The 23,895-nt window shown below is 54.6% G+C and overlaps 8 protein-coding genes across 8 annotated transcripts; 4 read left to right on the top strand and 4 right to left on the bottom strand.

The window, feature by feature from the left end:
• Positions 1-1,394: 1,394 nt before the first annotated feature.
• NCS57_01028400 (uncharacterized protein) lies at positions 1,395-3,075 on the top strand (the record flags this gene model as incomplete). Its single annotated transcript, XM_053060032.1, has 2 exons — positions 1,395-2,155; positions 2,217-3,075. The coding sequence occupies 2 exons, from the start codon at positions 1,395-1,397 to the stop codon at positions 3,073-3,075; spliced, it is 1,620 nt and encodes a 539-aa protein (XP_052910426.1).
• A 641-nt stretch (positions 3,076-3,716) lies between these two features.
• Positions 3,717-4,461, bottom strand: NCS57_01028300 (uncharacterized protein; the record flags this gene model as incomplete). Its single annotated transcript, XM_053060031.1, has 2 exons — positions 3,717-3,816; positions 3,866-4,461. 2 exons carry the CDS (start codon positions 4,459-4,461, stop codon positions 3,717-3,719), a joined length of 696 nt encoding a protein of 231 aa, XP_052910425.1.
• Positions 4,462-6,957: 2,496 nt separating this feature from the next.
• NCS57_01028200 (uncharacterized protein) lies at positions 6,958-8,622 on the top strand (the record flags this gene model as incomplete). Its single annotated transcript, XM_053060030.1, has 1 exon — positions 6,958-8,622. The coding sequence occupies one exon, from the start codon at positions 6,958-6,960 to the stop codon at positions 8,620-8,622; it is 1,665 nt and encodes a 554-aa protein (XP_052910424.1).
• A 759-nt stretch (positions 8,623-9,381) lies between these two features.
• NCS57_01028100 (uncharacterized protein) lies at positions 9,382-9,884 on the bottom strand (the record flags this gene model as incomplete). The annotated part of the gene is made up of 3 exons (XM_053060029.1): positions 9,796-9,884; positions 9,607-9,714; positions 9,382-9,538 (listed from the first exon to the last, which is right to left on the bottom strand). Exons 1-3 carry the CDS (start codon positions 9,807-9,809, stop codon positions 9,382-9,384), a joined length of 279 nt encoding a protein of 92 aa, XP_052910423.1. The 5' UTR covers positions 9,810-9,884.
• A 964-nt stretch (positions 9,885-10,848) lies between these two features.
• Positions 10,849-12,372, top strand: NCS57_01028000 (Poly(A)-specific ribonuclease; the record flags this gene model as incomplete). The annotated part of the gene is made up of 2 exons (XM_053060028.1): positions 10,849-11,277; positions 11,332-12,372. 2 exons carry the CDS (start codon positions 10,849-10,851, stop codon positions 12,370-12,372), a joined length of 1,470 nt encoding a protein of 489 aa, XP_052910422.1.
• Positions 12,373-13,105: 733 nt separating this feature from the next.
• On the bottom strand, positions 13,106-14,482 carry NCS57_01027900 (uncharacterized protein; the record flags this gene model as incomplete). The annotated part of the gene is made up of 3 exons (XM_053060027.1): positions 13,106-13,765; positions 13,817-14,356; positions 14,432-14,482. The coding sequence occupies 3 exons, from the start codon at positions 14,480-14,482 to the stop codon at positions 13,106-13,108; spliced, it is 1,251 nt and encodes a 416-aa protein (XP_052910421.1).
• Positions 14,483-17,567: 3,085 nt separating this feature from the next.
• On the top strand, positions 17,568-18,557 carry NCS57_01027800 (uncharacterized protein; the record flags this gene model as incomplete). The annotated part of the gene is made up of 2 exons (XM_053060026.1): positions 17,568-18,159; positions 18,220-18,557. The coding sequence occupies 2 exons, from the start codon at positions 17,568-17,570 to the stop codon at positions 18,555-18,557; spliced, it is 930 nt and encodes a 309-aa protein (XP_052910420.1).
• A 1,713-nt stretch (positions 18,558-20,270) lies between these two features.
• Positions 20,271-22,273, bottom strand: NCS57_01027700 (uncharacterized protein; the record flags this gene model as incomplete). Its single annotated transcript, XM_053060025.1, has 5 exons — positions 20,271-21,040; positions 21,093-21,329; positions 21,390-21,845; positions 21,900-22,089; positions 22,142-22,273. The coding sequence occupies 5 exons, from the start codon at positions 22,271-22,273 to the stop codon at positions 20,271-20,273; spliced, it is 1,785 nt and encodes a 594-aa protein (XP_052910419.1).
• Positions 22,274-23,895: the final 1,622 nt, after the last annotated feature.

Raw genomic sequence — 23,895 nt, 5'->3', positions numbered from 1 at the left:
CTCCTAGCTAATGAATGAGCTGATCTGTGCTGGCACGGGAAGGCTTGCTGCACTGCTTCTATAATAAGACACCGGGAAAGCAAGACTTGGCGAACGAGAGCAACCGGTTGTGCTATGCACGGAGTCTTGCACAGCGCATATCGGGTGCTCCAAAGGACCGGACCAGTCCAGTTCAGTCTAGACGTTGTACGCCATTCGGCTGAGTGAGAAGATACCTACACACCGCAAGAGTGACAGGGCTTACAGCATCTGTGTTTGAGCCAAGTAAGAGGAGGAAGGGTCGTAATGGAAAGGAGAAGACCTATCCTCAAACACAAACACGCATGCCTGCTCATCTTGCTGACAGCCATTCCCTGCAAGAGTGGCTCTCAACGCCTTGTCCCCCTAAGAAGCCACCAACATTGGGGCACATACAGGGCCTCCCTCGCTGTGGCTTTACCGCCTTTATCCGCAGGCAACCCCTCCATCATCTTCTCGACCACAGTCCATTTCGTCCATACTGCTTTTCAATCTCATCCATCTACCTACCTGCCTAGGCTACGACCTTGAACATATCAGCTCAAAGCAACTCGTTCGAATCTCTCGTCTCGATACCCGTCCGCTTGCGCTTCCTGTATAGATCTTGATCGCTGTACATACCTTACCTACTCTTGGTACCCTCTCGCCGCCCTTGGCCAGAGATCCCTCTCGTCTTTTGGGCGTCGCTTCTCTTCTCTTCTGATGGTGAGCCTGCCCACCCGCTTGCCGCCCTCTCCGCTCGCCCACCCCCGCCTTGTTGGAGACCCTACTCTGTAGGGGAAAGGCCGCCGTCACTATGATGCCCCCCCTCCAGGCTCATGTGTGCTGTGCCGCCTGACCTTCTTGGCCGGGGCAAGGACTGAGGCAAAATGTGGACTCCAAAATCCCACCATGTCATGTCCTGGGCGAGCGAAATAAAAGAGACTTGGGGACAGTCGGGCACAAAGCAAAAAAAGACACAAAAAAGAGAGGCGGAGCTGTAACTCACACAAACCCCACAGTCGAGTCATTTGCACCACAGGCTGCTCCCCAAACCGTCGTCACTTCTCCGAGAATCAACTGAGGATCCCGACGCCTGGCCGTGACTCGAGACCTGCCTACCGACCGGGCACCAGATCGAGCGTTCCGTCGTTCACGTGGTAGAGCATAGGTTCCCTGTTCTGTCCTGTAGAACTCTAGCCTCGTGCTACCGTCTGTAACAGCACAGTACTGTGCAAGACGATACAGTACATTACATTACCACAGGCCTCGCCCGCCGTTAACTTATCCACATTTCATCTGCCGAACCACCATCGTCGACCGCTCCCCCACGTCATAGCCGCTCGCCGAACGACTGAACCTCCTCCCCTCCTCATCCGTTGTAGTCACAAGTCACCATGTCTTCCCGGTCGGGATCAAATTCCCACCGTCGCCATTCCCGAGAGCCTCACGATGACTTTCCGCCGCTGCCTCGACTGCCCTCTCTGCGAGCATTAGCCCGAGACCGAGACAGTCCCTCGCCGAGTTCGTCCAGCCGCCCTCAGTCCCGACATTGGTCAACCGCATCGCGCCGCGCCGAGCGCATCCGAAACCTCGAGAACCGCACTCCGTCTGCGGGCTTTGACGACTTTGAACGCCCCATGGACGACGGCTGGCCGACATCTCGCCGCATCCGGATCGCCGCACCCGAGAGCAGCCGTCCCACCAACCTCGAGGACCTGGATCGTCACCTCGAGGAGGCCAACTCGCACCTGCGCGCCCTGCTGGACCTACAAAACCACCCCAGCCTCACCCCTCCGCTTGTGCCCTCCAACTACTCCCCGACCCTCCGCCCCCAGGACCTCCCCGACTCGAACCGACGACATAAGCGCCGGAAGCTGGATTCGGACCGCCTCACGCCCGCCTTCAAGGGCTTTCGCTATGGAAAGTACGGCCAGGTCGAGCCTGGCCAGCTCCAGATGGAGATTGTCAGTTGTGACGGGGGAATGTTCTCCAACGAGTCGTCGTATGCCGCCGAAAACATTCTCAAGGACGACACCTCGGTGTATTGCACGAAGGGCAACAGGTGCAATATAGTGTTGCGACATCAGGGTGCTACCGTCTTCACTCTGCGGGAGTTGGTCATCAAGGCGCCAGCGTCCATGAACTATTCACATCCGTATGTTCCTTTAGCCTTTGGCCATCCGTGGACATGACAGTTTGGCTGACTATCTGAACAGTGTGAGAGAGGGAATGGTCTTTGTGGCCATGGACCAGGACGATATGCTGAGCAGAACAGCACACTATCAGATTCAATACATGCCGCCGCGAGCAGGTGAAGAGTCGGGCTCCGGAGAGGGGGATTTCAGGGCTCTACAACCCATCCCGACCGAGACCATCTCTATCCAGCATCATGACAACGGTACCACGACCACAAGATACCGACCAGCATACTATCGCGGCAACAGCGACGACTACGAGCCCCGTCACCCCCAGATGCCGCGAGAATTTCTCTGGGATCTTCCCAACTTCCGTGTGACAGCAGAGTATAGCGACGACGAGGAGGACGAGTACGACGGGCGCCGTTTCCTCCGTCGCGCACCCAACCGCATAGGATCCCTCCCATTCGAGACCCTCGACTCGGAATCCGACGACGGCGCAGAAATCTTTGACCCGGAGTACCTCGACGATCACCACCCCTCTCACTGGCGGCTTTACAGCAGCGCAGCTAACACCAGCGGATCCGGCTTCCCACCCTCATCCCGCCGCCGCGAGCGCGAACGTGAGCGTGAGCGGGAACGCGATCGCTCCTCCAACAGCATGTCTCTTACCGAGGCCTGGGAAGCTCACAACTCGGCCACGCAAGAGGCCGTCCGCGCCGTGGGCGGTGGTGGTCTCCTCTCGCCGCACGCCCGCTTCTTCATCGAGGAGAAGAAGAGCAAGTGCACCATCCGCTTCGACCCCCCCGTCTCGGGCCGTTTCATCCTCCTCAAGATGTGGAGCTCCCACCACGACCCCGCCAGCAATATCGACATCCAGTCCATCATTGCTCGGGGTTATGCTGGCCCGCGCTACTTCCCCTCTGTCCAGCTACGTTGATGGCGCCCCGCACCTGAGGAGAGTGATGCGGGATGTGCGTGCCTGAGTATGGCTGAATCATATGTGTACCGTGTTTGTAGGAATGACGACGAAAGCATATGATACGAGGATGAATGGTTGTCTTGGATGGGATGAGCGTGATCGGCTCATTGCCATCAGCTCCCACCTTTGGCTGAACATGGGCTGAGAAAGCTCCATCCAATGAAGCCGACATATTTTGCATTTTCCATCTGGTTTACAGTACTTGGGAGCAAACGAAATGAGACATGCATCATCTCGAAGGAATGGAACCCGCCGTCTGGCTGACGGTGTGGCTATGGATCGTGTATAGAGGAGTTCCGGATATGATTTAGCAAGGCATTGGAATGGGACTCAAGCCATGAGACATTCGCACAATACCATTATCAATTGTCAGTTAGAGAGCCAAGCTCAGCATTCATCGTGCAAGAACAATTGTCTGATTCACTCCATCTCCATTTACTGCCATAATAGTGTATGCTGTCCCAATTAAGAAACCCATGCGCCAAGCTAATGATACAAAGTCGAAATCCTCAAACTCCAATTGAAAGAGACTTCCGTCCCAGAACCACCACCCGAGCTTCTCAACCCTCGGATCATGTTCCCCTGTCGTTCCTGTTCACTCAGACTCCACTTGTAGCGCTGGTTCGGCGCGAGTCCAGGCCGAAGTCAGTTGGGAGATCCAGAATAGCCCCAAGAAGAGTCAGGAAGATTCCAATGAAGCTGTATCCTAGTTAGCGAGTTCTGGAAGGCCCGAGTGCACAATACTTACAGAGTGAGGTGAGCGAGGACAAGTGCTGCCTGGCCGATTGCAAAGTTGCTCTTGCAGACAAGCGAGAAGGCTCCATCGTTGCGGTACCAGCCGAAGACGAAGGTAGGAGCAAAGGCGAGGACAATTAGGGCGATGACCCGGAAAATGTACCGGGGGAGGCGGCTGCCGAAACCTCTGCCTCGGGCAAAGACGAAGAAGAGTAGAATGGCGGTGGCAATCCAGGAGATGAAGGCAATAGTCGAGAGAAAGAAGAAGGGCAGCCATGCAGGGTCGTTGGGGTCGAGCCGGAAAAGCTGAAGGGCGTTTTGGGTGTCACGGTCATTTGGGAAACGTGCGTTGTTCCGGCCAAAAGGCATCCTTCGGTAGTCGTCATCGTCGTCGCGACGGACGAGGCCTCGGCCGTCCCGGGGGACGGCAACAAAACGCGATGATGAATCCGGCAGAGCAGACTCTTGCATCTGAGGCCAGTCTCCACCGGCAGTGATGGCAGCGAGGATGAAAGTGACGAAACTGCCAATGCTGAAGATGATGAGCAACGCCTTGAGGATGAGACGGATGAACCGTTGACTGGGGATATTGGGATCAGGGTGCTGCATCTTGTCTGAGGGAACTCTGGAGACGAGGACTGAGTGCTAGCAACGGGCAGATTTGGGAAGGTGAAGGCGATACTGCGGATGATGGTTTGGAGTTTGGATATCAAGACAAGATAAGATGATGGTGCTGGGTTGAATCTGATGGACGGCAGCCAAAAAGATGAAGATGAAGATGGATGATGGAAGAGAAGAGAGAAAAGGCGAGAGTGAGAGAGAAGAGATTTTGTCTACCCATGGCGAGCTGAGCACCTTCCCATCCATCATCTCGAGTCTAGCTTTGGAAGTTGCACCGCACATGTGAGGTGTAAGTGGAAGGATGACTTGAGGGGATCAGTTGTTACAGCCATCATGCCTTCTTTAGTTTGCAGGAGCTCAGCACTACCTGCGAACAGCAGCCCAGGCCTGTTACTAGAAGTGTTAGAGATGGATGATGATGTGATGCAGTTGGAGACATGCCCCTTTTGGCAAGTGGTGATGTCCTCCTAGCGAGTTGAGAAACTGGAGCTTGGTCTGAATATACCCTGCCTCTTGCGAGCCATCGTTCGCAGGAATTCCCACCCGTCGTCACTGGAAGATAGAGACGGCCTGGCAGTTTCTCCTGTACCTGCCTTGCTACCTCCCGTCGTTGAACCGGTTCACCGTCTGAACGCACCTGCCTCTGATGGCGTGAGGGGAAGGAACGCCCGCTCCAGCCACGACCGCATGCTCTTGCCCATTGCGCAATGGACTTGGATCTACGAAGGAAGTCACAGAGATGACGTTGCTGCCAGTACCTACCTACCTACGTGATCAACATGGATGGAGAGAGATAGGGCACCAGCTCGTGGCCGATCTAGGGACGCCAAGGCTTCAGGCCGGTGTAACTGATAGAGCTGGAATTCGGGGCAGAGATAGTCCTTCTCCATAGGTGAGAGCTCGTGTGATTTATGCTCGACGCTTGGCATCTGAGCTTGACGATGAGTGAGCAGATCAGTCCGGCCAAGAAGTGGATGTCGTAGAGTTTCGTCTTGGGAGCCTAGACCCTGAACAAGCTCTGATACTCCTGGTGCCTGTAAACTCCACACCAGGGACGGACCATTCACCGTCTTGCCATGATGGAGGGCTTCCTGACGCCACGGGCAGTTAAAGATCAGCCACCGGAGCACGGGACGAGGCATCGAGGGCGTCGCTGGATCGTGGCGGCACGGTTCGTCAACGGGATCAAGTCTGTTCCTGCTTGGTGGGAGGGACTAGGGGGGCCTGGACTCGCTCAACAGACTTTTGAGAGGCACGAGGCTGAAGAATGGATGCACAACAAAGCCTGAAACTCAGTTGACGTTGACCAAATCCTTCCCGGAAGATGCATCGGCTGCAGGTTCCCGTGGTACAGGGGGAGGTTGAGTTCGACCACGCGAGAGTGAAGAAAGAGGAGTGTCCAGTCCAGCAAAAGCAACGAGTAAGCATGCACAAGCTATGTAATTCTGCATGAATTAAGTCAGTTGTGCATTGTTAATCCTCCCGTATTGCTTATTTTGATGAGATGAATTTCAATTTCAGGGATCCAGCAAAGAGACGCGAATGGATATTATTGATTCGAGCGCCAATATTTGCTGCTGTGTTTTGATGCAGCGACTATTGCTTCTTCCAGGGAATGAAGAAATCAATGAATGACTTCTAGGGCGATGTCCGCCTACGGTCCGCCGGCCCCAGCGCCAGCTGAGGCCCGAGAGACAGACAGAAACATCCATGGAGTGGCGCGCGTCGACATTCCTCAGCAGCCAGGGATCTGCACCCTTGGCGTACCCAAGCTTGGCTGGCTTTGGTAGGTAGCTAGTTGTGAGACAATTCGAGACGACATTTTGCCCGCGTCTTTTCCGGAAAAGGCCTCGATTCAAGGTGATAGACGACATCGCAGGTATGTGCATCGTATATGGATTCTCTCGAATGGCTCGTCCTCGTGGGAGCTGTCCTGCCGGTGGCTATAGGAATTGCCTGATGTGTACGTCCGTCATCGCCACCAAGACCACTACAACACTACCTTGCACCTACAGACCAAAAGGACCCCTCCCCGGACCCATCAAACCCATACCCGTCCATCCGCTTGAGAGCTGCTGCGCCTGTAGTTGGCTCTGTCTACTGTGCTGCACCTAGTTTTGCTCGCTTGCCCAACCGGACTTGGCCACGCGCAGAAACACTCGACGTCGGTTGTGTTTACCTACCTCCAATACCTGCCATACTTATCTAGGGTCCTCTCCACCAAATCCTGCTCTCCCTCGTCCATCGCCAACCTCCTCGTCTCTCTCGTCAGTTGCGTCTGTCTCGCTGCCTGTCTCTCCGCCTTTTCTACACGAAACAATCGACAAGAACCCACAAGTAATCACCCCAAGACAGCTGCCGTCGCTGCTAGCGTCACTTCTACGCCTGTCTCACCGGCTCCGTTTCGCTGGACCCCTGCTCCCGTCAAATCTCCCTACACGCTATTCCGTGAAACCCCCCTTGGAGCCGAAACCTTAGCACATCATGCTACCTCCGGATGGGCTCCAGGGGCTCAACGATCAAGCCTGCTTCGACCAGGGCGAACTTCCTGTCGATTGCCGTTCTCAGTCAGATGCCCCGAATCCCCCGAACGCCCCTGCAACTCCTGTCTCCAAAGTCCGTGCCTCGACCGCGAGGAGACGTCTTGCTCTGACATCCAAACCCGTCAACACGCACCTAACGGAAACAATACCTCGCCGTCTCTCCACTGCCGTTCCCGAGTGTTCGTCATCAACGCCTCTACCAACGCCTTCGACGTTTTCAGCACCTCCAACGCCTTCAACGTCGTTACCGGCTCCTCTGCCTTCTCCTCCTCTACCCTCTCCTCCACTCGCTCCTCCTGTGGCCGCCCATCATCCCCCTAGCTCTGTCCGAAGACCCGATCCCGGACTCCATGTAGAACCTACCTCCCCGAGGCTTCACTCCCCTTTGCGTCACTCCGTGACCTTCTCCAACGACATCGACCTCGCGCCTGAATCACAGTTTCAAAGCCCTCCCGCCGGGCACGTTCGGCCCCAATTCTTCGACATGGCTTTCACCGGTGATAAGAGGACCGCTGCCCCCAGGCCCAGGACCAGTCTGCCTGCTGTTGTAGAGGAAGCCCCTCGAAATCGATTTCCGTCTTGGTTCTCTCGCGCCAGTGTTCCTGCTCCCAACGCACCAGCATCCTCATCGACCCCAGTGGTTCCCGAAGCTCGACCACGCAGTGGCTCATCGGCGTCCAAGATTGCGGCTGCAGCTGCGCTGTCTCGATTCAACATCTTTGGCTCCATATCCACTCCTTCTACTCCTACCTCTCCCACTTACGGCGACGAGCTGATGAATCTCGACATTGAAAAGGGACTCTTTCCCAATGGAGCTCCTGTCGAAGGAAGCACATTCTCGCCATCCTCATTTAAGAACCTACAGATGAATGCCACCGGACTGCTGAGCAAGTTCCAAGTGGCCTATCAACAACGCACAACCGAAGTCCAGGAGCTCAAGGCTGAGCGTGAGACGGAGGTATCCACCATGAACGATGCCGGGGAAAAGATTCGACAGCTTGAGAAGAAGCTCGATGATCAGGCCCGGCAAGCTGCAGAGCGTGATGCTTTTATCGAGTATCTGCTCAACCAGCTTGCTGAGCAAAAGGACCGCGCGGATCTTGAGGCTGAGGCAAATCGCGAAAAAGAGTTGGCACCCTCTGGAGCTTCCACTATTTCCGAGGACCTGGGTATCGACGAGGATCGTCAAAGACGCTGGCGAAAGAGCACTTCGACCTCTTCTGACGATGGTAGCGTGGATGAAGCGAGTGTCTTCTCTCGATCCCGGAGCCCGACCATCTCTACCAGCATCATGTCAGCAGACATCAGCCCGGTCACAACCCCCACAATTCAGTATAAGCCAGTCATTGTTGAGCCTCCACGGGCCAACCGCAACAGCAGCGCTCAGATGAACCCTATTCAGAAGCTCTTCAAGGGAATCACTAGTGAAGCGCCCAGAAATACAGCCCCTGAGACCTGTCGCAATTGCCAAGGGCAGGAGGCCAGTATTGCTTGGGATACAGTCAATCTTCTCAAGGATGAAAACAAGGGGCTCAAGCAAAGAGTTGAAGAGCTTGAGACAGCTGTTGAGGGCGCACTAGATGTCGTCAATGGCTTGGTGTTGTGATGCCAGCCCCTGAGCTGCTGTCAAACCACTGTAACCTGAGATGAGACCCTTGACGGGTGCTCAATGGCGTTGTCACACGGTAACATGGCGTTCAAAATGCATCATGTCATGGCGGTGATTGTGAAACGAACCTTTTTATTTCTTTTGTTTATTGGTGTTTCTGAGGGGCTAAGAACAAAGCCGAACTGGGTACACGGCGGCGTTTCAGGGCATTTGATACCATTCTGCACAGGTTGGAGGACCATTTTTACTCTCGTTATAGCATAGAGACGGGTCAGTCTCTCATGATACCTCTACCATTACTTATCCTGTTAGATGCAAAGACAATCTGGATACATTGACACTATCTTGGTGTCTGAGCTTGGAGCAACTGAATGCCTTGGTCTGTCTTGGTGAAATGAACAAGTGAACGACTGGCTGAGAACTGAGTGAGAAACCTTAAGCGGGGAGGTGACGAATTGACCTTTCCTCCTGGCGTAGAGGCCATACGTTTCACGGGACTCGGTTTGCCATGGTTGTTGTGTGTCAACGCTATGTGGATGCGTCAATACCTCGGCATGCCCATGAGATCCTCCTCCGACAAGTATAACCAACTCGCGTGCGGTATGGATTGGATCAAGATTTCTTTTCATTTCCTGGTTCCGGCGTCTGATCGAACACTCTTCTCGCTGGACGAGATATATGTACAAAACCTCTAACATCCCTCGCGATGCATGCATGCCATCTTTGCCCCCTCTTGGTGTCCCGTACACGCCCGCTCTAGTGGTGCTCCTCGCCGTGGTGGTGCTCGTCCTCGAGGAAGAAATGCTCGTATCCGCAGTAGGCAATGAAGGCGACGGTCGCGATACCGAGGCCGGGGAAGCCGTTCTTGAAGCGGTTCCAGCGGGTGTAGCTGCCCTGGTATCGCCAAGCTTCGCTGTAGGAGAGGGGATAGTCAGTATGGAGATCTCCATGGCCAACATAGGAGGTCTAGGGGGCACTGACTTGCGCTCCCAGGGGTCGTATCGAGGTTGGCCGGTGGATTCTTGGAAGGCCCGCATGTTGAAGCCGGTGATGTTGGGCTTGGGCCCGCGCGAGGCGGCTCGTAGCACTCTGCACAGCGGACGGTCAGATATTCCAGTTGAATCATGTCAATTGACGAGGCCAATTGATAGGGTGGCGTGCGCGTCGTACCTCGTGGCAAGCATCGTGGGCTGAGGGAGAGAGATTCTGGGGGTGCAAGTTGAATCTGACGACAGGCAAATGATGGGCGAATGGAGAGCGAGCCAATTCGTCCTTACGGGCTAGAGTGATGGGCTGCCCGTCAACTGCAACTGGGGCTCTTTCTCTCTAACAGTAGGTCCAGGCTCCGGATCGGAACAAAGTGCCCCGATCCTTCCGATGGCCCGTGCACGGACCACGCTCTGGGCTCGCTTCCAGTCTCCTCACCTACCTATCGACCTCTGTGCTGTGCCCTCGAAAGAGTCTCGTGCTGTTGGGGCAGAACAGAGCATATCATCATCATCGGTCCATTGCTTCACCCGTTAATCCCCCCTCTCCCGACCAACGTATCTACTATTCACAGAAAAATCCAACCAAAAATACCCCAAAAAACATATTCGGGATATCTGTCGTCAGACGCCGAACAGCAAACCCCGCGCGTATATCTATCGTCACTTTCCCTCCACCCACTCTCCACCATCCGACGTGGACTTGAGATCGATCAGCCGCCCACGCCGCTCCCGCACCGCTTGACGCCGTCCGCCCCCGTCGCAAGGCCTCGATCTGGCTTGTGCCGGTATCGCACAGATCGTCCGATCCACCTTTGTCACCTCAATGTTCAGCGATCGCGGCCGTCGAGGTAACACGTATCCCAGGAAGTCGTCGCGTTAGAAACCGTTGCAAGGGCAAGGTTAGGATCAATCCCAAGGTCAGGGACCGCCGACACCTGCAACATCGCAACCGCTATCGTGGAGACAACCACCACCAGGATTTGGACCACCGCCGAGAGCAGGGCCGCAGCCTCAACTCCAAGGACTTAACCCTGCGGCAGGACATTTTTCGCCACACCAGTCTGCTCGCAACGGCCAGTCGTCGCGTCTGCAACCGCAAGCAGCCCTCAACCCGTCGGTAGGAGCCTTTCGCCCGCAACGACCAAACGATCTCGCCCGTCCTTTCTTCCCAGAGGCGCACAATACCAATAACCGACCAGCTCCTTTCAACCCGAGAAGCCCAATCCGTGCTCCCATGCCGCCGCCGCAACTCCGGGGCTTCAGCGGCGGGCCCGCCGGCGCAGCGCCCTATCATCAAGGTGGTTTCCCTTCACATGGTCAACCACAGGGCGGCCACCTGGGCGCCAACCAGTACCTGAACGCCAATGCGCAGCTCGGACCTTTCTCTGCTGCCAACAACAATGCCTTTACTGCTGGCCTGAACGGCCAAGGGTTTGCCGACACAGGGTTCGGAAGCCAAAGCGCAAGGATGGGCTTCCACGGCCCAGCTGGCCTACAACAGCCGCAGCATGGAGGGCAGGTTCACCAGAACGTCTTGATGGAGCACCCAGGGATCAGGTCGCACCCTAACAAGGGCAGGATACGAGAGGTGTGGAAACATAACCTACACGAGGAGATGGCTGTGTTGAGAGAACTGGTGGACAAATACCCCTACATTGCGATGGTGAGGCTCAGGTAGTTGGCGACATCTACGGGAACTTGCTAACAATCTCCAAAGGATACCGAATTCCCCGGTGTTGTCGCAAGACCCATGGGAGGGTTCCGGGGGAAGAGCGACTACCACTACCAATGTCTGCGAACCAACGTCGATATGCTCAAGGTTATCCAAATAGGCCTCACCTTCTTCAACGAGGACGGCGAAACCCCACCGGCACGACCATCAACAAACGACTCCGATTTCGGCTTGGCTGCTCGAAGAGCAGCAAGCAACGCCCCCTTCCCCTGCTCTTGGCAGTTCAACTTCAAGTTTTCCCTTAAGGATGACATGTATAACGAGAAGTCGATCGAATCACTCCAACAGGCGGGTATCGACTTTAGCTTGCTTGAACGCGACGGCATCGATCCCCACGAATTTGCCTCCCTTCTTATCCCCTCTGGTCTGGTGTGCTTCGACAATGTGCGATGGATCTCTTTCCACGGCGGTTACGATTTTGGCTACCTCACCAAGCTTCTTATCTGCACGCCCTTGCCCAACGACGAGGTCGATTTCGATACCAAGATGAAGCTCTACTTCCCGACAACATATGACGTGAAGCATCTTATGAAGTATGCCATCAAGCTACACAACTCTGGACTCCTCACACCAAGCGACCCCAGTAGTGCTGAGATCCTGCAAAAGTTTGAGCACAAGTCCGGCCTCGAGAACATTGCCGAAACCCTCAAGATTAAGCGCATTGGCTCGGCACACCAGGCAGGCTCTGACTCCCTCCTCACCGGCAAGGTCTTTTTCCAGATGCGCGACAAGATCTTTAGTAGCGAGATTCCGGATGAACACGTCGGCAAGGTCTGGGGACTGGGCTTCCCGGACTCAAGCGTTGTCATGTCTATGATGAACCAGCAGAACGCTGGCAACGATGGTGCGAATAATGGCAACGGTCAGACCGGAGGGCCAAGCACGCCCAACACTACAAGTGCTGGGCTTGCTACTACTCCTGGGCCCCAGGGCCACAACACCAACGGCATCACCAACACGGGGCCTATGACCCCTGGCGGTGGCGGTGGTGTGTTTGGCAGCTTTGCCTTTGGTGGAAACCGATGAGGGATAGACGCTTGCGGGAGCCTCTCCCCAGGCTAGGAAACATGTTGATATTCTCAAAGCTGCTCCGTCTTCTGTATTATGCCCCTTCGTTGCTTTTACTCGTCTCACCAACTCACTCTTCCTCCTATAATCACTGGCTTACCGCAATCTATACCTTGCAAACTATACTTTGCAGAAGGAAGCGCACGATCAGACGGAGCGATGCCAACGGGAATTTTAACATGTTGTTGCTTGTCACTCATAATATATTGCCTCGATGGCATCCACACCCTTCATCCAGCTCTCCTGTCGCCTCAGGGGCTCTTGGGTTTTTCTTTGTTTCTGGGCATAGGATGTCGAGGTTGGGTTTTCTCTAGGGAGCACGGAAAAAGGTACGGATGGGAGGGTTGATATGCTGGTTCCGTGGTCTTGATGGCGTTGGCGCCGCTGCTGTATCCTGTATTGTACGGTCAATAGGGGGGTGTTTCGTCCATTGGAACATGGCTCTGTTTGAGTATCTCGACCAGCGCAGGTATTGATTGTTTTTGTGAACCTCGTGCCCAAACTTGTGAGCCATGATATGAACTAGTGATTTGAAGGGAACATACTGCCGCGGCATCTTGTAGGCAGTGCAAAGCTTCACTTTCCCTACGATTGTATGTATATTACATATGTTGTCTCCTAAACGCCAAACCCAAAGATGTATGCAATACAACGCCCTGTCTCATGTACAAAAACTCAAATAAGCCAACACTCAAGTGATGTACACCTTCTTCAAGGCGTCAAGAGGATAGGTCTCGCCTGTCCGCAAGTCCTTGATTTGGTCCGCAGGTAGACCCGCCTTCTTGGCCTGCATCTCGAGACGGTCTCTGCCGTAGACACTGCCGTTGGGGAGAAGCCGGAGATCATGCTCGACATGACTCTGCGTGTGATGTGCGTATGGAACGTTGCGTGCGAGCTCGTTGAGCTCCGTAGAGCAGATGGGACAGACTCCATGGCCGAGCGTTGAAGCAGCGGCGGCGGCTGCTTCGGAGGGAGCGGGGGTATGCGATGAGGGTGCAGGAGAGTGAGCATGACACGCAGGAGTCTTCAAGGCGGATAGACCGGATGAGAGGGCGACATGAAGGAGCGGGACGGCAGGCAGCGCAAGCAGCTGGTTATGCGTGGTTGTAAAGAGGTTGGCGAGGTCAGTCCAGCGAGAGGGTTTGTAAAGGTCTTCGTATGCGGCAGAGGCGGGCGAGTTTGGTGGGATAGCGAGCAGACCACCCGCTTGCTGTACTTCGCGAGGAAAGGTTCCACGGTAGGGAGTTAGGTGTTTCTTTGCGTGGGCGATGGCTTCGGCAAGCTTGTTTGGAGACTGGGAGCGGACAAGCTCGATGTACTGTTGGAAGCGAAGCATGAACTCGAGTTTGCTCTAGGAAAAGGTTAGTTTTTTCATGAATAACATGAAGTATTAAATACGCACCTCCATCTTCCGCAGCTCTTTCTTATTGTCTGTGCACCATGCCAGAGCCTCGGTGACGCTTCCCTTCAAGAGGGCATCACGAATGCGGCTCGCGGCAACAAAGGTATCAACATCAACGAGGTTCTCAATCCCACGCTGTTGCGCCAGCTCCTTTGCACTCTCATTATATCCATGGCGCAGCAGATAGTCGGCCAGCAGGCGGTCCAGCCTCTTCCTGCTCCAGGCCTCGTACTTGACATCCTCCACCGAGTCGAGGGCGTAGAGCTCGTCGAGGTGGGAGATGCGGGCGGCGGCCTGGGTGTGTAGGCGGGACTCTTCTGCAGCGTTGGCAGACAGCTTGCGCTTCACGCCGCGCATGCGGGAGATCATGGCGTCGATGTTTCGTAGGACATCTTGCTGGGACGCGCGACCGGAGACGGCGGCCGTGGCAGAGTCTTTGAGCAGCGTCTTGAGGGCCGAGGTATCCTTCTCGATGGTGAAGTGTGCGGCGCGAAAGTTCTTTCGGAGAAGCTCGGAGGGAAGCCGGAGTAGGGGTTGGTCCTAGTATCATGGGCGTTAGAGCTGGAAGATGGAAGGACAGGGCGGTGATGCTGGATGGCGAGAGGACGGACGTACGAGAAGGAGATGCTCGTTATGTTTTATAGCGGAGAGTTCGTGGTCGCCCATTGTGAAGATGTGCTACAGAGGAAGAAGATTGACGTTGCTCAAAAAGAAGAAAAAGACATGGGATGCCACGGAGGCAAGAGGCAGATGTCGAGGATGAGGTCAGGATCACAGTGGCTCCGATGATAGGAATCGCTCCATTGACGTTATCGCGAGGTGGGTTTCTTAGTGGGCGGTCCGGGGGAGCTCCAGTTCCAGGTACGTACCGCGTCCAGTGGGAATAATCATGCACTTCACTGTAAGTGAGAGAGCAGATCGCCTATGAATGGCGAAATCAACTTCTCCCCAGGAGCTGGACAGAGATTGGCATGGATCTTCTTTGCATTTGTCTAGGAACGTGGTCTCTAGAGTAACATTGCCCTCGGATGCACAAAGTGAGGAGTTGTCGAGTCCAGCGTCTTGGGAATTGGTGCGACCAGCTACTTTCGCCAATGTACGCATGGATAAGTACATGAGCAACTCACCCAACATCTCCATGATCTGAAAGCTCCCGAACGAACTATTTGGCATCAATGTATTTGTAAATACACTTTTGCCGCTCATGTACTTGTACCGAAAGGCTCCCGCGGTTCCCAACATCGGCCGGGTGCATGCCGCAGCGGAGACTGACATGGGCTTATTCAAGTTCCCATGGATGGATCTTCTGGATACCAACAGCTGGCTTACTACGCTACCTACGCCATGTCACTCCATCAGCAACTTGCTGTGACTCCTCAGTCGCCGAGATCCCGCTGTGACACCCAGCCTTGGGTGCTGAGGCTTGAGCCGTCTTGCCCATCGTCCAACGCTGACCAAAAAGCCCCCCATATCGGGAATCGATCCTGAGACAGCAGAGTCCATCTTGGGCCACGGTCTGAGCCGTGATTCACGACGAGATCCCGTGTCAGACGAGCAGAGGGCCCGGTTATCTTTAGGACGCAATCTGTTTCACCTCGTTGGCGTCAAGTGATGTTTGCCGGATGGATCAGGTGATTGATTGCTAGGCCGGGCTCCTCATTCTCGCCGGGTCCCTTCCCCCCTCTCCCCCTCCAGATGGTGTGGTGATGGGAAGACGTACGACGATCGATCCCTATTGGCCCGTGCGATTCCTCTTCCCGCATTTGGGGATCTGGGCGGGAAAGCTTGACATGAGGAAGAGGAACCGGAATGTAAAAGGAGGATTTCATTTGAAGCGCGGCGGACGGGCTTGGTGCAGTGGTCCTTGAAGGTACTTTGGTACGTCGAGTTACAGTGCAGTTACCCGCGTCAACCCAAGTCACTTGATGGGGGCGAGCATGGTTGTTGGTTCTCTTTTGGGTGTAGAGACCCTTGTTGAGGGGTCCAAGAGAGCAGGCAGGTTTGCGTGTTGGCTCCAACTATTGAGGCAGTGAATGCCTCGGGCCGTCGAGGCTTGTTCCGTTGCGTGGGCCAGACGAGTAAGTACATGGACTTGTATCGTGCTTGCTGGGGATGTACACGGGGATCGAGAGGGAACAAGTGGCCAACAGTAAAGGAAGATGATCATATTCATAGAGGCCTGAAGACGAGGTCATAAAGCACATTTTATCACCTTTTCATCGCGTTGATCTGTTTTCTCAGCTGTTGCCTTCTCGTTCCCTGGCTCTTTCCCACACTCAGTGCGCCTTTCCGCAAAGGCAACCACCCCATTTCGACCATATGTGGCACGCCCGCTCCTCTCATTGGCCGCGCCCGCCCATGGGTCTTTGCCTCAGGCATCACTTCGCCAGGCCACCTCTCACCTCACCCGCATTATTTATCTTACCAGCCTCACCCACTTGCACGTGTTCACCCTCTTCCTCCGCCGCGTGACCCGACTCGTTCGCCCAGCAGTACCAGCCAGCCCAGCCCGCGACCTCGTTCGCGCCAGCAAAAGAAGCGCCCTCTGGGCGAGATTTCAATCTCCTTGTCCTCTTCCCCCCTGGTTAAAACATAAAAAGACCCCGCGGGTATTCTCCGAGCGCGTATCGAGACCTTCCCTCCCCTTTTTTTACCCTCTTGTTCATTTATTTCCGTTGGAGTTTGGTTTCCCCCCAAAGAGGAGTTGACGACGCGAACCCTCTCGACTTATCAACTGGGACTCGCGCGATATCACGAGGTCGATCACGCCAAACACGTGAGACGAGAAACTCGTGATCTCCAAAACAGGCCCGCCTACGCTACGCTACCTGCAGTGCACGCCTCAAGGCACATGATCTGGGAGGTATGTCGGCTTCTATGCATCTCATTCCCTTGTTCGCGATGCTTTTTGCTTGATGCCCTGCACCATGTCTTCCCTCCTCTGTTTGCGCTATGGCCCGAGGGAATTATTTGCGTCTTTTGATCGGTGATGCTCCTCCTCCTCTTTGCCAAGTGGCCGTTCTTTCCTCATCACCATCGCTGTCGCGTCCTCGTGCCTCTTGCTATCATCATCACCATCATCGTCGTCATCACCACAACCCGCCTCGAAATATCATCTTCTTCGCCGCACCGTTGTTTGTATAGTCCAGCGTGTATCATCGCCTGGTCGATCACACGTCGTGCTATCGTCTAGATTCGGGTGACTGAATCGGCATCGGCGCATTTCCGCTGCCGCTTTGTCGCATCCACGCGACGGCCATTGGCATCTTCACTTCGCTGTTGTTCAGTCACCTTTACTCTCGAGTGAGACCAAGACCTGACCACGGTGTGGCTCCGTCTCTTCCTGGCTTATACAGCCCGTCGCATGCTTCATTCACGGGCCAAAGCCTGTCTGTCTGTCTGGCATCAAGGCAAGCGCCTCCCTGGCCTACATGTTCTGGTCGAGACTTGCGCTCAAACGGTTGCTTGATTCTTGACAACTCTACACCCAAGATTGGATCCCGCCAGTCGCCTTGATCGTTTTTCATGCTTCGTCTCGCCCAAATCTTGCCTTGCAGAGCTTTCGTTCTAACTGCCCTCCCCTCCTCAGATCTCTGACCGATTGTCAACGTCTCTCATCTGTGGCCTCGACATCGTCAAGCCTTGCGCACGGTCTCGACATCCGGCGCACGCGTCTGATCGAACAACCCCCGCCTAAATCTCATTTTCTCCTCGGCACTTATTGCCAGCGTCTTACCAACTGAACTGAACCATGGCTGAGTCCGTTGTTGCCGAACAGCCAGATCTCTCCAGCCTGACCGGCTCGCCTGGTCAGAAGCGGAAGCGTGAGTCAGGCAGCCCTGATCTGACCAGGAATAAGCGTCCTGCGCCAGCTGCCCACATGTCGACCGACGCCGCCTCCTTCATCGATAATGCCATGGACAACCAGGTTGCCAATGCTAATGGCGTCAACGTCGCCGACTTCAACGCCCTGCAGCAGGCGGCCCAGGCCGACCACCCTGAAGCTCCGGATCCCGCCAGTGCTACCAGCACCGCCCAGGCTGCCCTCGGAATGTATCCCACTCTCCACGTTCCACCGTCGACAGAGGAACAATTTGCAGCTCAGGCAACCGCCGATGGCGATCATGGCCACGATGCCCAGTTCAACCCAGATGTGCCACCACCCAATGTCGACGGCATCATGGAACCTCCACCCCCTCCGGTTGCCCCTCCCCAGCATCAGCCCACACCACCAAATGGGGTGCAGCACCAACCACCTCGGTACCCTCCTGCGGCTCCCAACCCGAAGCCAACCGTGGGCTCGGAAGAATGGCACAAGATGAGAAAGGATAACCACAAAGAAGGTATGGCTGGCATTGCTTGTTGCTAGTGTTTGATACTGGAAGTAACTAACCCCGACTTAGTGGAACGCCGCCGCCGTGAAACCATCAATGAAGGCATCAATGAGCTAGCCAAGATTGTACCCGGCTGTGAAAAGAACAAGGGGTCCATCCTGCAACGAGCCGTCAGTTTCATCTCTCAGCTCAAGGAGAACGAGCAGCAGAACATTGAGAAGTGGACTCTGGAAAAGCTGCTTACGGAGCAAGCCATCACAGAGCTGAGTGCTTCCAATGACAAGCTCAAGCAAGAATGTGAGCGCCTTTACCGTGAGCTCGAGACTTGGAAACGGGTGGCCCAGAACGCTGGCCTGGAGCCTCCCCAGCCCAAGGAGGAAAACACTGCCACCACTACATCGAGCTAGGAGCCGACGTCAGCGTTGGCATTCGCTTCCCTGTCGACGCTGCCATCATTCTAACGTATACCCCCGTCTAATGTTGCCGCTCACATGCACCTGCCTTGCCCACCAGCAGCAGCAGCTGTGGCACCCTCTCTATCTTTCGTCTTGATTCTATACTTTGCTTTTGTGTTTTACTGCGGAGCCTCGGGCAACATTACTCCATCGGCCAGGAGCGATAGAGATACTCGAGGCGAGGATCATCTCTGTGCATTCGAGTACGGCAGTCAGTTGCCTGGCTTGAATCATGTTGCCTTGAGTTTAGTTTGATTTGATCGATTTTCAGTAGCTTGGCGTTGGTGGATGGATGGACGGATGGATGGATTCACTTCCAGGTCGGCAGAGGGTTGAGGTAACAGGACTGATTCATGGTGCAATCAATACAATAGCTTGAGCGTTGAAACGAGTTATCTACCAAACTTGGCTACACATATGCCATTGTGACTGACTGACTGTTCCTTGTCGTTATGAGATGATGCATGGTGGAGCACGAAAAGCCATCCCTGGCTGCTTGCGTTCAAATGCTTACAATTAGGTCCTATCAAGCCTACAACTACCATTATAGTCACTGACTGTCCCTGACCCCTCTTTTTCTGCATATGAGCTTTCGTTCAAGTTTCTTTCGAACATCCACACAGGTGTCTGATTGGCCATGCCAACCACTCACACCTAGCATACAACTCGTTGTCCTCCCATCCAACCTCCCCTATCTCTCCAACTTTCCGCACAAGCACAGCGTGACGTCTCTCAGGCCACCACATCCGACTCGCGCCAGAATGAAAGTGAGCGCAGGCTGAAACCTGATGGTGCAAGATACACTCCTGTAGCCACTCTCCACTGCGTTTGGAAACGTGTGAAAAGGACTAAGAGATGATATCGAACCAGTTCGAAAGATAAGAAAACCAAACAACGTCCACTCAGAAGAAACTCTATACTCGCATCCTTTGTGCTTGTTGAACGTAAACGAGCAAGAGCAGAAGAATAGCCAATGACAAATACGTTCGCCGCCATCAATCGTCGTCGCGTCTCTAGTCGTCAACATCAAAGAAAATAACCCCTTGGTCCATTCGCCAATAGGTCCTCGCTTGGGTTGGAGTCAAGTGAGGCCATTAGCCGAGTAACAAGGTCTTAACAGACACCAAGCTTGGCATCGAGTTGTACTGGTCGTACGCACACGTTCCCCCTTGTTGAGCAACGGAACACACTCGATCCGTTATGCCAACCCGCCGCAGAAAAAGAGCCAAAGAAAGACCTCCACAGAAATACAAGACAACCAAGATCAAACCAAGTATGTGATATGATATGATATGATGCAAAATGCCGCTGTAGTTCGCAAAAATCAAGCAAGCCGCCCCGAAGTTTTTGTTTCAAGTATATAGTTTGGGGTATCGAGTCATGGATGTGGGCTAGACAATAGAAGAGCGCCCGTCGTCTGAAGCAATCGAGAAATTCCGCCGTGCCTGGAGCCGGCGTTGAAACCCGGGCTGAGAGGGATATCGATATTGCCCGTAGTTCCACGCTCGGTCTGTCTTTGAATAACCTGTGCTGTCTGACCAGGTCCTTCGCCATGCATAATCTATATAGATATAAGAAAAGCAAGTGTATCCCGAGACCGAAGAGAAGCCGCATCATCAAAGAGCGTTGGCTACAATAGCCGTGTCGTACACGCTTATATCGCAGCTAGTGCATCGGGTTTCGTGGCACATCGTCCACTTTCACGCCGGGAAGCCCTCGGTTGTCGTGAGCTATGTAGTCGTAGCCCTGCGTGGCGTGTACCTGCGGAGGCTGTGGTACGGCTCCGGAGCGGAATATCGGAGGTTGGTTCGGATCGTATCCGCGCGGGAGTCCGTCAAACGAGGCACCCATGTACGGCTGCGTCTGATTCATGGGAACCGCGGGGTTCACAAATGCTGATGCAGAGGGGTTGGCTGGCTGCTGCGTAAACGTGTACATGGATGATGCGTTGGGCGCCGTGGAGCCGGGTTGCTGCCACTGTTGCGCATACATGGTCGATCCGTTCTGTCCTCCGTACTCTGCTGGAGCGCTAAAGATGGAGGAGCGGCGGCCTGAATCATGGGCTGGAGGAGGTACACCCATGTCCATAGCGAGGCTTCCTCCGGTCGAGTGAACCGAGGACTGACTGTTGACTGGCAGGTTACTGCCCTCGACGAATGTGTGCTGCTCCTGCGGCATCTCTGGCATCATAGAAGGAGGGTATTGGTTGCCTCGCACTGGCAGGTTGTCAAGGAAGGGTGTCCCATGCAACGACGGACCAGAGCTGTGGCTGTGAGTGGTTGACGACGGCATAAGCCCATGCACTGTCGAGAGCTTGGTTGATGGCGCGTCCTGATCTTCCTCGTCCTTGGGGATGGATCCCTCGTCGTCGTTTCCTGATGCATACGTCTCGGGGATCTTGTCGTCCGCCATCACATATATCTCCATTGTCCCATCTACAAGCCGTCAATATCCCAAGCAAGCATAAGCCGGGCCAATAAAACCTACCAATTTCATCATTCTTGTATCGTTCCTCTTGCTTAGCCACCTTGAAGATCTCGTTCAAGTACGGCCGCTTCCTCGCGTTGGCTGGGTTCTCCTTGTCGGCAAAGAAGCCCGACAGCGCTTCAATTGTAATCTCTTCAAGCTTCTTGACGTTGAGATTCAGCTTCTGGATGTCTGGATGCTGTCTGCTGTTGGGCTCCACAATCATCCTGAGGATGTGGTTGAGAAGATGCACTCGTTCTAGAACACAATGTTAGCAAGTTGTGGCCAATCATCGGCTCCATGGCAATCATGACTTGCCTCGTTTGTAGAGGTGATCCGGCTCCTTGTGACGAACTTTATCCTCCTTGGTAGGACCCCATGGCTTAGGCCACCAGTCAGGAGCTTTCTCGTCACTGCCCGTGTAGGGGTGCGTCGACTGCTTCTTTGGCTCCACGGCCTTCACCCATGCTTTGGCGATCAGCTTGCAGGCAGTCTGCTGACAGTTCTTGAATCGCTGTTCGTAAAAGTTCCAGACGTCATCCGAGTTGCCGATCTTGATGCCTTTAAGCGTTGTCGAAACAGTCATGGGCATCTCTTCCTCGTCATTGATGGGGTGGCGTGCTCGTGGTCTCTTGCGGCCTGGTCGTGTTGGCGCCTCCCAGTCGTCAAAGTTAGATAGTCTGCGGCGATCCTGTAGGCGGTTCCGTGGGAAGTCCATGACTTGCTTATAGCTGCTGTCAAACCCGAAGGCATCATCGACAACAGGGCTCGCTCCTGGTTATTACTCAGTCTTGAGTCCAAACAAATATCGTGCATGGGTTGACCAACCGGAGTCCAATCGTTCCATAACTCTCTGGTATTTGTCGAGATCAAAGAATTGCTTCACAACATCGCCGGGGAGTTTCGTCGAAGTACCGGGACCAGAGAAGGTCATAGGGCTCCCGTCGTCCATTATCACAGCAACAAAATATCGTCTTGCCGCAATCGCACAGTGCTGGCGAAGGGCTTCGTCAATTTGCTTCATATATGTTAGCAGTTGATTGGAACGAACAGAGTTGGGCGAGTTATACAATTGGGGGTTGTCGGCGGTGCATTTCCTGAACCTCCGGGAAGCGGCCATCTTCGACCCCATCACCAACAAACCGGTCGGATAAGTAGGAGTGGTGGCGAGGGAAATTGTCCCTCGGCCAGTCTCTGACCATCTTCCTTGCGACTCCCGGGAGTCGTAGGCTGGTCCAGGTTTATCTTGAAAATCCAACAGTAGCTAAAGACAGTCACAGATGCGCCAATGCGTTGCAGGCTGCAACTCGATTGGATGGGGCAGTTAGAAGGTCGTGAGTCAAAGTCCGTCCGAGCTTCGTATATATAAGGTTGGTAGACGGGAATAATGGTTTCGTTTCTGGCGCAAACTGTGCTTTGCTTCAACGCGTCGAGGTCAAAAAAGTGTGGTCTGAATCGAACAGGAGATGCTGAATAATGATACGGCAAAACACGAGATGACTGTTGGGGCAAGCAATACTAGTACATGCCGTGGTTGGGCGGTGTACAGTGATATGAGGCGCGTCGTGAGCAAAAAAGTCAGTAGCCCGATGGCCCAAATGAGGTGAAGATGCTTAATAGAACGTTGTGAGTCCAATATGAGTTGGATGAGCGTTCTGTGAGCAGGTTGCGGGTACTAATAAGCACCAAAGGATGATGCCAAAATGGTGTCGAGAGCGGTGACTTCGCCTCTGGTCAGAACCTCTCTGGGGGGTTAAAGACGCGAGTTGACCCCAGAGGATGGGCTCGGTAATGGCGTGAAAGCGACACAAGATGCAGATTGTGGATTGTCAGGAGACGTCTCAGAGCAATAAAGACGCGAGCGAGGAATTGGTCTTGTCGATGGCAGGACTCTGGTGGTTTGCTTGCAAGAAACGAACGGTTCTGAGAATGGGGTGCGGCGCAACCAGGCCTGTCACCTGCTGCAATGTTCTCGCAGCGGGAGGATGCTGCACTAGGATTCTTTGGTCAACAAGCCGCAGGCGAGAGGAGGGTCGTCCGCGGGTGGTCTGAGTTCGTGGTTGATTGCAAAGTGTCGTCGGCTATCTCCAACCGGATGTGGGCGAAAAGAACATGCAGGACGGATTTACCGACCAAGGAGCAAGCTCGAAGCAAGGGGATATACCGTCTTCCAAGGGAGAAAAATCGGACTCCAGCGTCGCAGTAGTCTGCAAGAGAGTGATGCGAGCCTGGGCTGCTGAGGTGGCAACGGTCCAGGATCTTAACTGGCGAGGAGAGGATGAGTGGCCTCAGTCAAGGGGGGGGGAGATCGCGACGGCACCTGGTCGACGGAGAATTGAGCAGCACTGGGATTGGGATTGAGCGCTGCTAGTGGCAAGACAAGGTTAAGCTGAGCTGAGATGGGATGGGCGACAGGTTTGCGATCTTGAGAAAGAAGACGAGGTTGATATGACAAGGTTGCGGGACCGGGACAGGCGCAAAGCCGGGGAATGAGGGACGAGTCCAAGTAGGAGGCCCCGCACTGGACCGACGTTGTCTCTCTTCTCGCGACCTTTAGCTCCAGAGTAGCCAGATTCGCGTGCCGCTTGTATGCCAGGATGGGCGCTTCCCAGTCAGCGAAGGGGAGGATGAGGTTCAGGTAGACGTAGGCGACTGGTGGTGAATGGGTTGGGATGGGAGCACAGGACAGGGACCGCCTTGGTTCCAACAAGCACGCACACAAGATGAGTGCTAGGGTGATCTTTGACGGACGGTGGGGGATCAGGGACCAGTGCGTGTGGTGTAGTGTAGCTACCAGGATGGACGCCCCAGGGTCTCCGATCGC

Source organism: Fusarium keratoplasticum, chromosome 8 (genome assembly GCF_025433545.1).
Source record: "Fusarium keratoplasticum isolate Fu6.1 chromosome 8, whole genome shotgun sequence".
Taxonomy (NCBI): Eukaryota; Fungi; Ascomycota; class Sordariomycetes; order Hypocreales; family Nectriaceae; genus Fusarium; species Fusarium keratoplasticum.
This window is presented reverse-complemented; position numbering and strand designations above follow the sequence as displayed.